The sequence below is a fragment of the Lagenorhynchus albirostris genome, chromosome 3, assembly GCF_949774975.1.
Source record: "Lagenorhynchus albirostris chromosome 3, mLagAlb1.1, whole genome shotgun sequence".
NCBI lineage: Eukaryota > Metazoa > Chordata > Mammalia > Artiodactyla > Delphinidae > Lagenorhynchus > Lagenorhynchus albirostris.
Genome location: NC_083097.1, coordinates 157,420,984 through 157,433,884, shown reverse-complemented (window position 1 = coordinate 157,433,884; position 12,901 = coordinate 157,420,984). Strand labels below are relative to the sequence as shown.

At 48.1% G+C, this 12,901-nt stretch overlaps 1 protein-coding gene across 1 annotated transcript; it reads right to left on the bottom strand.

Annotated features, from left to right (window-relative positions):
- Positions 1-10,824: 10,824 nt before the first annotated feature.
- Positions 10,825-11,759, bottom strand: LOC132518636 (olfactory receptor 1I1). The gene is given in 4 exon segments (XM_060146615.1): positions 10,825-10,970; positions 10,973-11,192; positions 11,195-11,498; positions 11,500-11,759. Coding segments are annotated over 4 exon segments (930 nt in total).
- Between the last annotated feature and the right edge of the window lie 1,142 nt (positions 11,760-12,901).

Below are 12,901 nucleotides of genomic sequence, written 5' to 3'. Positions count from 1 at the left end.
CCCCCGCCCTCCCCGCCCCGCCCGGGCCTCCCCGCCCGCCCCCCGCCCCGCGCCAGCAGGAAGCGCATTCCGGGAATGCTTGGCCCAAACTTTTTTTTTTTTTTTTTTTTTTCCCCTTCCCGCGGCCTGAGCGAGCGATGCTGGGAGATGTAGTCAGTCGCCCGGGCCGGGAGGGGGAGGGAACGGGGGCTCTGTGCTACCTTCCTGGGCTCCAGCTCTGAATATCTAGGCGCAGTCGCGGGCCCTAGTCTTTCCTCTTATCCACCCTCCGTTGGTGATCGCCTACAGAAAGTTCTCTGGGGTTTACTTCCAAAATGCATCCTGAACAAATCCCTTCTCTTTCCTCCCATCCACTGCTCCAGCCTGGTGCAAGCCCTGGCACCACTCGTTTTGATGACACCCCCTCTTCCTTAGTTTCCCGGATGCCACTCTGGTGCCTCCCTCCTCCACCCAGTTCTCCACTCCCCTTTCCCCCCAATTCCAGTTACTACTGCTCTTTAACAAACCATCCCAAACAGCCGTTTCATGATGCTCACAGATGCTGTGGGTCAGGAATTGGGGCAGGGCAGAGCTGACATTGATTGTTTCTACTTCTCAGTTGGAAAGACTTAGAGGCTTAGGGGTGATTCAACAAATGAGGGGCCAGAATCATCTGGAGGCATGTTCACTTGCAGTTGATGCCAGGTGTGGGCTGGGATCTCTGCAGGGGCTGTGGACTAGGGCACCTCCACAGGCCTCTTGGTGTGAACTGGGTTCCTCCTAGCAGGTCAGTAGTCAGGGTAGTTGGGATTCTTACATAGCCACCCAAGGCTTCAAAAATGAACAAGGCAGGGCTTCCCTGGTGGCGCAGTGGTTGAGAGTCCGCCTGCCGATGCAGGGGACACAGGTTCGTGCCCCGGTCTAGGAAGATCCCACATGCCGCAGAGTAGTTAGGCCTGTGAGCCACGGCCGCTGAGCCTGCGCGTCCAGAGCCTGTGCTCTGCAACGGGAGAGGCCACAACAGTGAGAGGCCCGTGTACCGCAAAAAAAAAAAAAAGAAAAGAAAAAAAAGTAAAAGGCAGAAGCTACATTATCTTTTCTGATCCAGCTTGGAATGTCACACTGTGTTACTTCCGGCACCAGATTCGAGGGAAAGGAACATAGACTCCACCTCTGTCAATGGGTGGTGTGTCAAGGTGACCTTGTAACATTCTTTGTGCAAGGGAATGTGGGGTGGGAGATATTATTGTGGCCATTTTGGAAAATTTAACCTGCCTCACTCCTATATTCCATTCTCCATGCTGTGCCCAGAGTGGACTTAAAAACCTGAAATCAGATCATAGCACATCCCTGCTGAACAGTCTTCCCATAACTGCTCACCCCACCTAAAATAAAATCCAGATTCCCACAAATAAAATCCAGCCACAACAAGACTTCTGGCCTCATATCCTTTGTTGTCCTCATGGCCCACCATGACCTCCTCTCCGATTCTCCTTCACATCAAACTGTTCCTGCCCCAGTCCCTTTGCACTTGCAGTTCCCTCTGCCTGGAAAACACTAGTTCATTTGAAGCTGCCTCTTTCTCATCCTTTAGGTCCAATGGCACTTCCTTGGGAGGCCCTCCCCTCCCTGACCACCTACAACTGTCCAGTCATTATTACATCACTGCGTTTCATTTCTTCTAACACTTGCCACAGCTTGAACTTTATAGTTCAGTGATTTGTGTTAGTTTATCTGTCTCCTTGTTCAGACTGGGGCTGACCAGGTAATACTTGTCTGTCTTACTCACTGCTGAATGTTCAGGTGGGAGATCAGGTGCCAGGTATTGGAGGCCTGTACAGAGGAGGTTGTGTGTGTGTGGTGATAATATGTCTTGGTGCAGATCTCTGTGCTTTTCCTACTTTGAGATCATTGAGATTCTTGGATATGTAGATTCATGTCTTTCATCAACGTTGGGCAATTTTGGGGCCATTATTTCTTCAACTATTCTTTCTGTCCCTTTCTCTTCTCTCCTTCTGGGATTCCTGCCTGTGAAACCTTAAGTAACTCATACCATTATACGCATATAATGGTATGGTTGATGGTGTCCCACAGGTCTCAGGCTCTGTTAATTTTTCTTAACAATTTTTTAAAATAAACTGATTTATTTTTGGCTGTGTTGGGTCTTCATTGCTGCATGCGGGCTTTCTCTAGTTGTGGCGAGTGGGGGCTACTCTTCGTTGTGGCTCACAGGCTTCTTGTTGCGGTGGCTTCTCTTGTTATGGAGTATAGGCTCTAGGCACGCAGGCTTCAGTAGTTGTGGCATGCGGGCTCAGGAGCTGTGGCTCGTGGGCTCTAGAGTGCAGGTTCAGTAGTTGTGGCACATGGGCTTAGTTGCCCCGTGGCATGTGGATCTTCCCGGACCAGGGCTCGAACCTGTGTCCCCTGCATTGGCAGGCAGATTCTTAACCACTGCACCACCAGGGAAGTCCCTAATTTTTCTTGGATGTGTGTGTTTGGGAGAAGTCAGGTTGAGAGTGGAGTGCACACCATCAGATCCCTGCCCAGATGCCTTTGAGGCAACTGCTGACAGTGGAGAGAGAGGTCGGGGGTCAAGACAACACCTCTTCACAAGTTGAGGGGAAGGGCTGTAGGACTAGTGTCCTTTGGGGTACTCTAACTCAGAGGAGCTAGAGACCAATGTAGGGGTGAGAGCAGCCCTTGGCCCCACCCATATCATGTCAGATGATTGAAGAACGCTCACAGGTCACATCAATATTTGTTATGTTTTTGGTAAACACTTTGACAGGGTTTCTGTACTTTTCCTGTTGCATTTATTTGGCTACATGTAGCTCATTTAATTCACAGTTGGCAATGATTCTTTCTCAGCAATCAGAAATTCTTGATAATTGAGAACAAATGATCTACAAACTGTATACAATGATTATGAATGCTAAATTTCACACTTTGTGAAGCTTGTACAATTATTCATCTGAATTTTGCTAGTTGCTGTTTGGATTTGGGAGTGTGTGTGTATGTGTTTTCTTTCCTCCAAATATTCACATTGTTGGCTTATGTGCTATGCTTATGATTCTTGATGGATAAATCAGCCCCCAGCAGGTACAGGGATTTGTTGAAATGCAGGCAGGGGGGTAGGTCAGGTTTGAGTGGAGCTCTACACCTCTGTGGCAGACAATGGAAGTTGGTGGATAAGTACCCTAGCTTCCTCACCCCTTGTATGGGGTGACTAAGGTGTGTTTTCCACACTGATTCTCAGAGGTCCCCATGGGATTGAGTTCCAGCTGCCCCCGGTGGAAACTTGCATATCAATGCACTCTTTACTGATTCCCTTCCCTTCCCTGTCTCACTTCTCCACCTCCCTTTCAGCATTTCCTATATCACTTTCCAAATAAACTACTTGCCCTTGAATACTTATCTCAGGATCAGCTTCTGGGAGACACCAAATGAAGACATTCTCTCTAGCCCTCAGTTTCCTCACCCATCCAAAGGGAAGAATAACTCCCCCTATTATCAAGGTTATGGGAATAGGAGGTGTTGGGAATGGGACATGTGTCTGTGGGCTAATTCCCCCATCTGCTACCTCTCTGGGGGTCCTTCGTTCCTGGGAAATGGAAGATGGAGCTGGTTATGGGGAGTCTCCTCCACCTCCTGTTTTTATTCCAGTTGTCCCCACACTGGAGGCTCACATACATCTGTTATCTTCCAGGATGAGGCAATTGCGGCAGCCTGCACAGTCCTCCTTGGTGGGGAGTCCATCCTCAGAGGCACCAGGGAAGAGGTGGCTGCCCAGAGATGTCCACTGTGGTGGCATTGAGGAACTAGAGGGACAGAGGGTGGTTGAGTTACCATGAGGCATCTTCCTGAGGCAGGATGTGGTATCACCTGGGAGGCAGTCAGAGGGGCGGCATATCTTGGCCAGAGCCCCCCAATGGCCCTTGGAAAAGCCCTGCCAGGCTGCTGTGGAGCTGAAGCTGAGGTACAGCAGGGCCCCCTGTTGCACACGCAGTACCTCCCTTTTATTAGCTCTGCTGGGCTTTCTTGCTGGCAAGGCCTCTGCACAGGCCCTGGCACACATTTGGCAATTAGCTACCTGCAGCCACGTCAAGAGCTGCCCTAGTGCCCAGTTTGCAGGGCCTGGGGGTGCTAGCGTGGCCACCAGGGCTTCCCAGATGCTGGTTGTCCCAGAGGTAAGGAGGCAACCTGGATAAGAGTGGCCGATCAAATGGGGACAAGAAGCCTGGGGTGGGCAGGGCCAGGCAGAGACCCCGTGTCATTCTTTAGCTCCTCCCTCCTCCCTCCCAGGTCTTGGGCTCTCCTGCACTTTCCAAAGAAAGGTCTGGCCCTTGACTGGCTCCTGGGATGTAGCCTGTAAGCCTCTGGAGTATCCTACCTGGTAAGAATCTCTTTGTATACCTGGGGGCCATGCCAGTTAATTTATGCTAACAGTGAGATTTATAGTGGGGGCCTTGGGCCACACTGTATCAGTTTAACCTCTGGAGGGGCCAGAGACTAACTAAGATGAGCCATGTATGTGGCTGTTACAGGCTGAATTGTGTGCCCCTCCCAATTCATATGTTGAAGTCTTAACCCCCCAGTACTTTAGACTGTGACTGTATTTGAAGATAGAGTCTTTTTAAAAATTAAAAAAAATTTTTTGGCTGCAATAGGTCTTTGTTGCTGCGCATGGGCTTTCTCTAGTTGCAGTGAGCAGGGCCTACTCTTTGTTGCGGTGTGCGGGCTTCTCATTGCGGTGGCTTCTCTTGTTGCGGAGCACAGGTCTAGGCGTGTGGGCTTCAGTAGTTGCAGCACATGGGCTTCAGTAGTTGTGTCTCGTGGGCTCTAGAGCACAGGCTCAGTAGCTGTGGCACATGGGCTTTGTTGCTCCGTGGCACGTGGGATCTTCCCAGAGCAGGGATTGAACCCATGTACCCTGCATTGGCAGGTGGATTCTTAACCACTGCACTACCAGGGAAGTCCCAGAGATAGAGTCTTTAAACATGTGATTAAATAAAAATGAAGTCTTTAATCCAATATGACTGCCATCCTAAGAAGAAGAAATCTGGACACAGACATGTGTGCACACAGAGGGAAGATGATGGGAAGAGACAGGGAGAAGATGGCCATCTATGACACCTGGATCTCAGACTTCCAGCCTCCAGAACTGTGAGAAAATAAATTTCTGTTGTTAAAGCCACCTAATCTGTGGTGTGTTGTTATGGCAGCCCTAGGAAACTAAAACAGTGGCCAACCCCCAGTGAAAATCCTGGGCACCAAGACTCAAGGGAGCTACCCTGGTTGGCAGTACACTGTGTGTGTTGTCACACATTATTGCTGGGAGAATTAAGCACTGTCCACGTGATACCACAGGGAGGGGACAACTGGAAGCTTGTGCCTGGTCTCTCTTGGACCCTGCTCCATGTGCCTTTTACCTTTGCTGAGTTTAATCTGTATGCTTTCCCTGTAATAAACCATGAATATAACAACTTTGCTGAGTTCTGTGAGTCCTTCTAGTGAATCATTGAACCTGAGTGTGGTCTTGGGGACCTCCCACTACACAGATTCATAGAGAAGGAAGTGACTCCCCAAACCTCTGGCAAATGTACATTTCGAAGTAGGAGCTCCCTTTCCAAGATCTTGGGCTCAAGCCTTACTGAATCCTTCCTCATGTCTTGTTGGGAGTGGCTTTCTATCCACCCTGGTGGTACGTTTTGTCCCCCAGAACCCCACATGGGCACAACTTGAACTGTTCCAAGCTGCAGCATGATCTTGGGAAAGTCACCCATCTCAGAGGCCATCCAGCATCATGGTGGAGGGAGGGATCAGGTTTTAGGGTCATACCAGGTTGGATTGGAATTCCTCCCCACCCCACCCTAATCCAGCATGTGACCTTGGGACAGTCACTTTCCCTCTATGATCCTCAGTATATGAATCTCTAAAACTGCTTTAAATACCAAATAAAATCCCATATGGAGAGAAAGAAATGTTATTGTACTTTCATACTGTCCAGGGTCACTCTTCTCCTTCAGATCTAGATAAGATGGGCTCAAACCTCTTCCAACATCTTTGCTGAGATTTTGGCAGATCTCTAGATGATTATTTTCTCATCATCTCCTGTTGTTGCTGAATTAAATAGTTTCACTGTAAGCTCAATGTTCCTGGTCTATAGGATGAGGCACTTACTCCTCTCCTTGATTTCATCAGAAACCCACTCACCCAAGGCCCCTGGGTGTGGAATGGGTTTTACTGAAGTTTGGGAGAGTGGAGGGGAAGTTTACATTGCAACTGTAGCAATTTATCATTGACTGTTAGACATCTCTGTTCCATCCCAGCCTACCCGACCACCTCGTGTGGCATCCTATAGTCTTGCCATCACATTGCCTTTCCATCCATCCATCCATCCATCCATCCATCCATCCTCCCATCCATCCATTCATTCATCCATTTGTTCATTCATTCATTCACTCAACAAGTAAATTTTGAGTGGCTGCTGAGCCCTGTGAACCATGGAAGTATGGCTCCCTGGCTCTCAGCTCACAGTTAAGTGGATGAAATAAACATTCATCAAAGAGTCACACAAATGAATGTAAAAATCATTGATATGGTGAAGAGAATGAGGGGATAATGAGCACCTGATGTAGCTGGGATAGGGAGTGGGTGAGGGGAGGCTTCCTTAAAGTGGGGTTTGCATTGAAATATCAAAACTGGGGAGGCATTAACTCAGGGTGGGAGTGGAGAGACAGGAGCAGCATATATAAAGGTCCTGTGGCACCATCTTTGTTTATCCCTTTCTTTTCTGATACTGGGATTCAGCTTGCCTCACCTCTCACTTTTTAGTCCCTTTTGGTCTCCCTGCTGCTTGTCACTCCCATCCGTCTATACAAGGGTTTGCAAACTAGGGCCTGAGGGCCAAATCTGGCTCTTGAGCTATGAACGGTTTTTAAATTTTTTAAATGGTTGAAAACCAAAGACTACAATTCATGAACCAAATTTCATTCTACTTTTGATAATTTTGTTTTGTAATTAAGACTTTCAAACCTAGTGCCCATGAGAGAAGACTTAGTGATAACCATAGGATTAACATGTCCAGTGAGACGTAATTTTAGAAAGCCCACATTAGACGGCAGATTTTAGACAGGATTTTCTGGGTTGCAAATTAACTAGTTTTTCTGTAATCGTGGAACCTAGACAGTTGATACAGAAGGTGGAACCTTCTTCCCGATTTCCTCTTTGTGATATGTAGTCAAGATATTTTGGTAGTTGTTATGTTTGGGAGCACCTGTTGCAAGGTAGCCAGCCATATTAGGAGAGGCAAGTATGTAGGAGGGTTTCTGGGGTGGGGGAGGGGAGGGGAGAAAAGGAGTGGACAAATACCTGTCACTAAAACCCAAACAGCCAGATCCATGTCTACAATATGTTTTACTTTCTTTAAAACAAACAAACGGGGCTTCCCTGGTGGCGCAGTGGTTGAGAGTCCGCCTGCCGATGCAGGAGACACGGGTTCGTGCCCTGGTCCGGGAAGATCCCACGTGCCGCGGAGCGGCTGGGCCCGTGAGCCATGGCCGCTGAGCCTGCGCGTCCGGAGCCTGTGCTCCACAACGGGAGAGGCCACAACAGTGAGAAGCCCGCGTACCGCAAAAACAAACAAACAAACAAACGAAACCCCCTACATGCTATATGTTATTGCTACAATTTGGGGAAGAGGAATGCACAGAAGGTAGATATTAGTTGAGAATCTTTCTGCATCATTTTGATGACTCTAATACATTTTTCAATGCAATGGTTAAAAAAAAGTACTATATTTTGTGATATGTAAAATGATACGAAATCCAAGTTTCAGTGTCAATAAAGTTTCATGGGTGCTCAGCCACGCACCTTCCGCAATGTACTCTCTACCGTGGCTTCCTCGCTATAGCCTCAGAGCTGAGTCGTCATTGCAACAGAGACTGTATGTCCCATAAAGCTGATATTTACTCTCTGGTCCTTTACAGAAAAAGTTTGCTCACCCCTAACCCATGGTATAACTTAGCAGCAGGCTTGTTCTGAAACACCTGCCCTCCCATACACCTGCTCAACCCTTATCATTGTCCCCTCTGCCCTTTGTCCAATCCCTGTGGTGAGGTCTGACCACAGCTCCCTGCATACTCACTCTCCCCTCACTGTGGGCTCTGTCCCACCAAGAGAACGTTGCACGTGCTGTTCGCTCCCAGGGGATGATTACACCGGAGGTGGGTGGAACTGGGCCAGATCACAGCCAGGATCTGTGTTTCTGAAAAAGAGCCCCTTTTAATCCATTTTGTGAAATGGCACTATCGCCACCTAATGGCCATTTACTACAACTGTAGCTGCAGTTCTTTCAAAGCATTTGACATGGACCATCATCCTCTCCAGGACCCTGTCTAGGGCAGGGAAAAATGGAAAATGCCCCAGATATGGTTCACTCATATTTCTGAACAGATGGTCTATTCAAATTCCAAATCTCTACAGCTTCCCTCCACCCCCCATCTATCCCAGTGATCCTCAAACATTAAGGCTCATGTAACTCCCCTGGGGTTGTTAAAATTACGATTTAGTGGTCTGGTATGACGTCTGAGTCTTCATTTCTAGCAAACTCCCAATAATATTGATGCCTCTGATTTATGGACAACTTTGAGTATCCGGCTTTACTTTTTCTATAGAAAAGAGGTCAGCAAATCCTTCTGTAAAGGGCCAGATAGTAAATATTTTAGATTTTGCACACCATGGGGTCTCTATCAAGACTACCCAACTCTGCCTTGTAGCTTGAAAACCATCATATATGATACATAAACTAATGGGTGTTGCTGTGTTCCCATAAAACTTTATTTAAGGACTCTAAAATTTGTATTTTATATAATTTCAATCTGTCACAATATAGTCTTACTTTAAAAAAATTTCCAGGACTTTCCTGGTGGTCCAGTGGTTAAGAATCCACGCTTTTACTGCAATGAGCACAGGTTCGATCCCTGGTCGGGAACTGGGATCCTGTATGCCGTGTGGCGCGGCCAAAAAATAAAAAATAAAAAAAATTTTTTTTACCAACCATTTAAAAATGTAAAAACCATTTTTGACTTGCAGGCCATACAAAAAACAGGCTGTTGGATGGATTTGGCCCACGGACTGCAGTTTGCAAACCCCTGCTTTAGGCACCGAGTTCTAGACAATATCGTGTGTCATTAAGACCTGGGGCTATGGGATGAGTCCTCTGAATCTTCGCTATGGCTTTTTAGCAGCTTCACTTTTCAAGCTTCAGTTTCTTCATCTGCAAAATAAGGAGTTATATTACCTACCTTGTAGGGTTTTTGTTAAAAATTTATTGAGGTAATGTATATAAAGGGCTTAGCCCTGTACAGGGCACATAGTAAATCTCAGCTGTCGATTCCATTATCGTCATTATTCTGAGACCCAGAAATTGAATCCACGCAGCTTGAATTCTTCAGCTTCTTCTCCAGTTGTAGCGCAACTCCCTTAACCAGAACACAGGGTAGGTCATGGACTTGAGATGATATATCTGGGCCTGGTCTTTGCACGACGCTGGCCCTTCCTAAACAAACTGTATTAGTTGGTTAGGGCTGCCATAGCAAATTACCACAGACTGCATGGCTTAAGCAACAGAAATTTATTCTCTTGAAGTTCTAGAGGCCAGAAGACTCACATCAAAGTTGTCAGCAGAGTTGGTTCCTTCTGGGAACTGTGAGAGAGAGTCTGTTCCTTGCCTCTCCCCTAGCTGCTGGTGGTTTGCTGGTCATCGCTGGTGTTCCTTGGCTTGTAGAAGCGTCAACTTGACCTCTGCCTCCATCTTCAGATGGTATTCTCTCTAGGTGCATGTCTGTGTCCAAATTCTCCCTTTTTATAGGGACACCAGTCATATTGGATTAGAACCTACCCTAATGACCTCATTTTACTTGGATCACCTCAGTAAAGACCCTATTTCCAGATAAGGTCACATTCTGAGGTACTAGAGGTTAGACATCGACCTGTCTTTTTTGGAGGACACAATTCAACCCCTACCATTAACTCTCCATGAGTTCCCGGCCACCCCATACACTGGCTGCTGATAGCACTGGTAGAATCGTATTGGGTTTGGAGTCAGGTGATGGACATCACAGGAAACACACGGACTCTGGAGCTAATCCAGGGCCAGTGTCCTCCCACCGTGCTCTGCGCACTCCCTGCTTCAGGACCACCTGGAGAGCTTGTTAAGGATGCAGACCCCAGGGTCCAGTGCCAGGCTGTTGAATCACAATACCCATGATCCAAATGCCAGCATCTCCTCCGTCCCAATCCGGGGAATGGGGTGGCTTTTTTATGCCAGTTATCCCCATGCAAAGTCAGGACCACAAGGCCCCCTGTGAGACTGAGGCTGGTGGCTGCTGAATCCAAGAGCAAGTGAGCTAATCTCAACAGATCCTCTCAAAGTCCTCCCCCAAGGCACCTAGGAAGCACAGTGATGTAATACATGTGGCTAATACACATTGTCTTTATCAATATTAAAATGGGTGTAGCTAACCTTTCATTCCACTAGGATTATCCATGTAGCAACACTATAAGCCTGATACTCCAGAGAATGTAAGGTTACTCCAAAGTCTTCTCTGCTACTCTGATCTTTGGGGGAAGATAAACCATGGGGAAAATGCACATTCCCGTTCGGTAGCACTTCGTTCATCTCATGTGACACATTTGCTAAGTTGCTCTGTGATTATTTATTGACAGGTCTCTAACCCCCACCAGACTCTGAATGCCTTGAGGGCAGAGATGGGATGGATCCCTGTGTCCCAGGCACTCAACAGTGGTCCTGGAACGTGGTAGGTGCTGAACAACTATTCTGCCCTAGGACTGAGAGGGGGCCACTTTGCCGACCAGCTGCCTCAGGGCTGCCTTCATGTCCTTGTTCCTTAGGCTGTAGATAAAGGGATTCAGCATGGGGATGACCACCCCACACATCAGAGCAGCCGCCTTGTCCTTCTGGGAGGAGCGGGAGATGCAGGCTGCAGGTACACAGTGAAGATGGTGCTCTAGTATAGTGACACCACGGTGAGGTGTGAGCTGCAAGTGGAGAAGGCTTTCCATTTGACCTGAGCAGAAAGGATCTTGAAGACTGCTTGGAAAATGGAAGTATAAGAGAAGAGGATGCACGCAAGGGAGCTGATGCCCAAGATGATGCCGAAAGGAAAGATCACCGGCTCGTTGGTGTGTGTGTGTCTGAGCCGGAGAGCTTCGGCAGGGGTATGAGGTCGCAGAAGAAGTGGGGGATTTCAGAGCCGGCACAGAAGGTCAGTTGAGCCATGAGGCAGGTGTGCACGAGGGACTGGAGGTTGGTGATCAGCCACGGCTCCCCCAACAGCAGCCCCCACACACGGGGGCTCATGATGGCCAAGTAGCACAGAGGGTGGGCAATGGCCATGAACCTATCAATGGCCATCACGGCCAGGAGGAAGCTGTCTATGGTCCTGAACAGGTGGAAGGCATGCATCTGGGCAAGGCATACAGAGGGGATGGCTTCCCTGAGTCCAGAGGTTCACCAGCATCTTGGGGACGGTGGTGGAAGACAAGAAGACGTCGACCAGGGACAGGTTGGAGAGGAAGAAGTACACGGGTGTGTGGAGGTGGGTGTCTGTGATGTTGGCCAGGACGATGAGCAGGTTTCCAAAGACGGTGACCAGGTACATGAGAGGAGCAGCCCAGAGGAAAATCTGACGCTCTGACTTTTCCGAGAGTCCCAGGAGGAGGAATTCTGAGACTGCTGTTCAGTTTTCTGGTTCCATGGACAGTCTGTGTCTACTGTGAAAGATAAAAGGGGAGAGGGAAGCGACATAAAGCTGGGAGTCAGAGATGGAGTTCCAGTCTCAGCTCCCTACAGACCCGCAGGTTCTGTGAAAACCCATGGAATCCTTACAGCTCCCTTCCGTGGATTTCTGTTTCCCCACACAAAACCATCCATGTCCTTCCTCCTTCCTCCTTCCTTCCTTCCTTCCTTCCTCCTTCCTTCCTCCTTCCTTCCTTCCTTCTTTCCTTCCTTCCTCCTTCCTTCCTTCCTCCTTCCTTCCTTCCTTCTTTCCTTCTTTCCTTCCTCCCTCCCTCCCTTCCTTCCTTCCTCCCTTCCTTCCTCCTTCCTTCCTTCCTCCTTTCTCTTGTAGTTTGTTAATTTATATGGTAGTATTTAAACAATATAATTGCAACAGCAACTACAATCAGCACAATCAGGTTGGGGATTATTTAAAATAACTCAACTGAGCAGGAATGTTTCAGCTGGCTAGTGAGTAGCCCTCTGGCCTCAAGAATTCAGCATACTGGGACAGCATTCAGTATATTTTCAGGGGAAACAGAGATGTTGGGTGAACCCAGAAAGCTGGTTAAGTGGAAGTTTTATTATTTTTATTTATTTATTTTTGGCTGTGTTTGCTCTTCGTTGCTGTGTGCGGATTTTCTCCAGTTGTGGCGAGTGGGGGCTACTCTTCATTGCGGTGCATATGCTTCTCATTGAAGTAGCTTCTCTTGTTGTGGAGCACGGGCTCTAGGTGCGTGGGCTTCAGTAGTTGTGGCACGCGGGCTCAGTAGTTGTGGCTAGTGGGTTCTAGAGCACAGGCTCAGTAGTTGTGGCGCAAAGGCTTACTTGCTCCTCAGCATGTGGGATCTTCCTGGACCGGGGCACGAACCCGCATCCCCTGCATCGGCAGGCGGATTCTTAACCACTGCGCCACCAGGGAAGACCATAAGTAGAAGTTTTAAAGAGAGCTTTCACAGTAAGAAAAGAATCTCTGGAGATTTAAAGCTCATGGCGTTTTGGAAGTATATTTGCTGTCAGCAGTAGCTTCGCAGGACAAGAAATTTTATATTTTCCTATGTTCTAGACAAACTGTCACTGCCGAATGAAACAGTTTTGCACCCTCAGTAAAATATACACTGT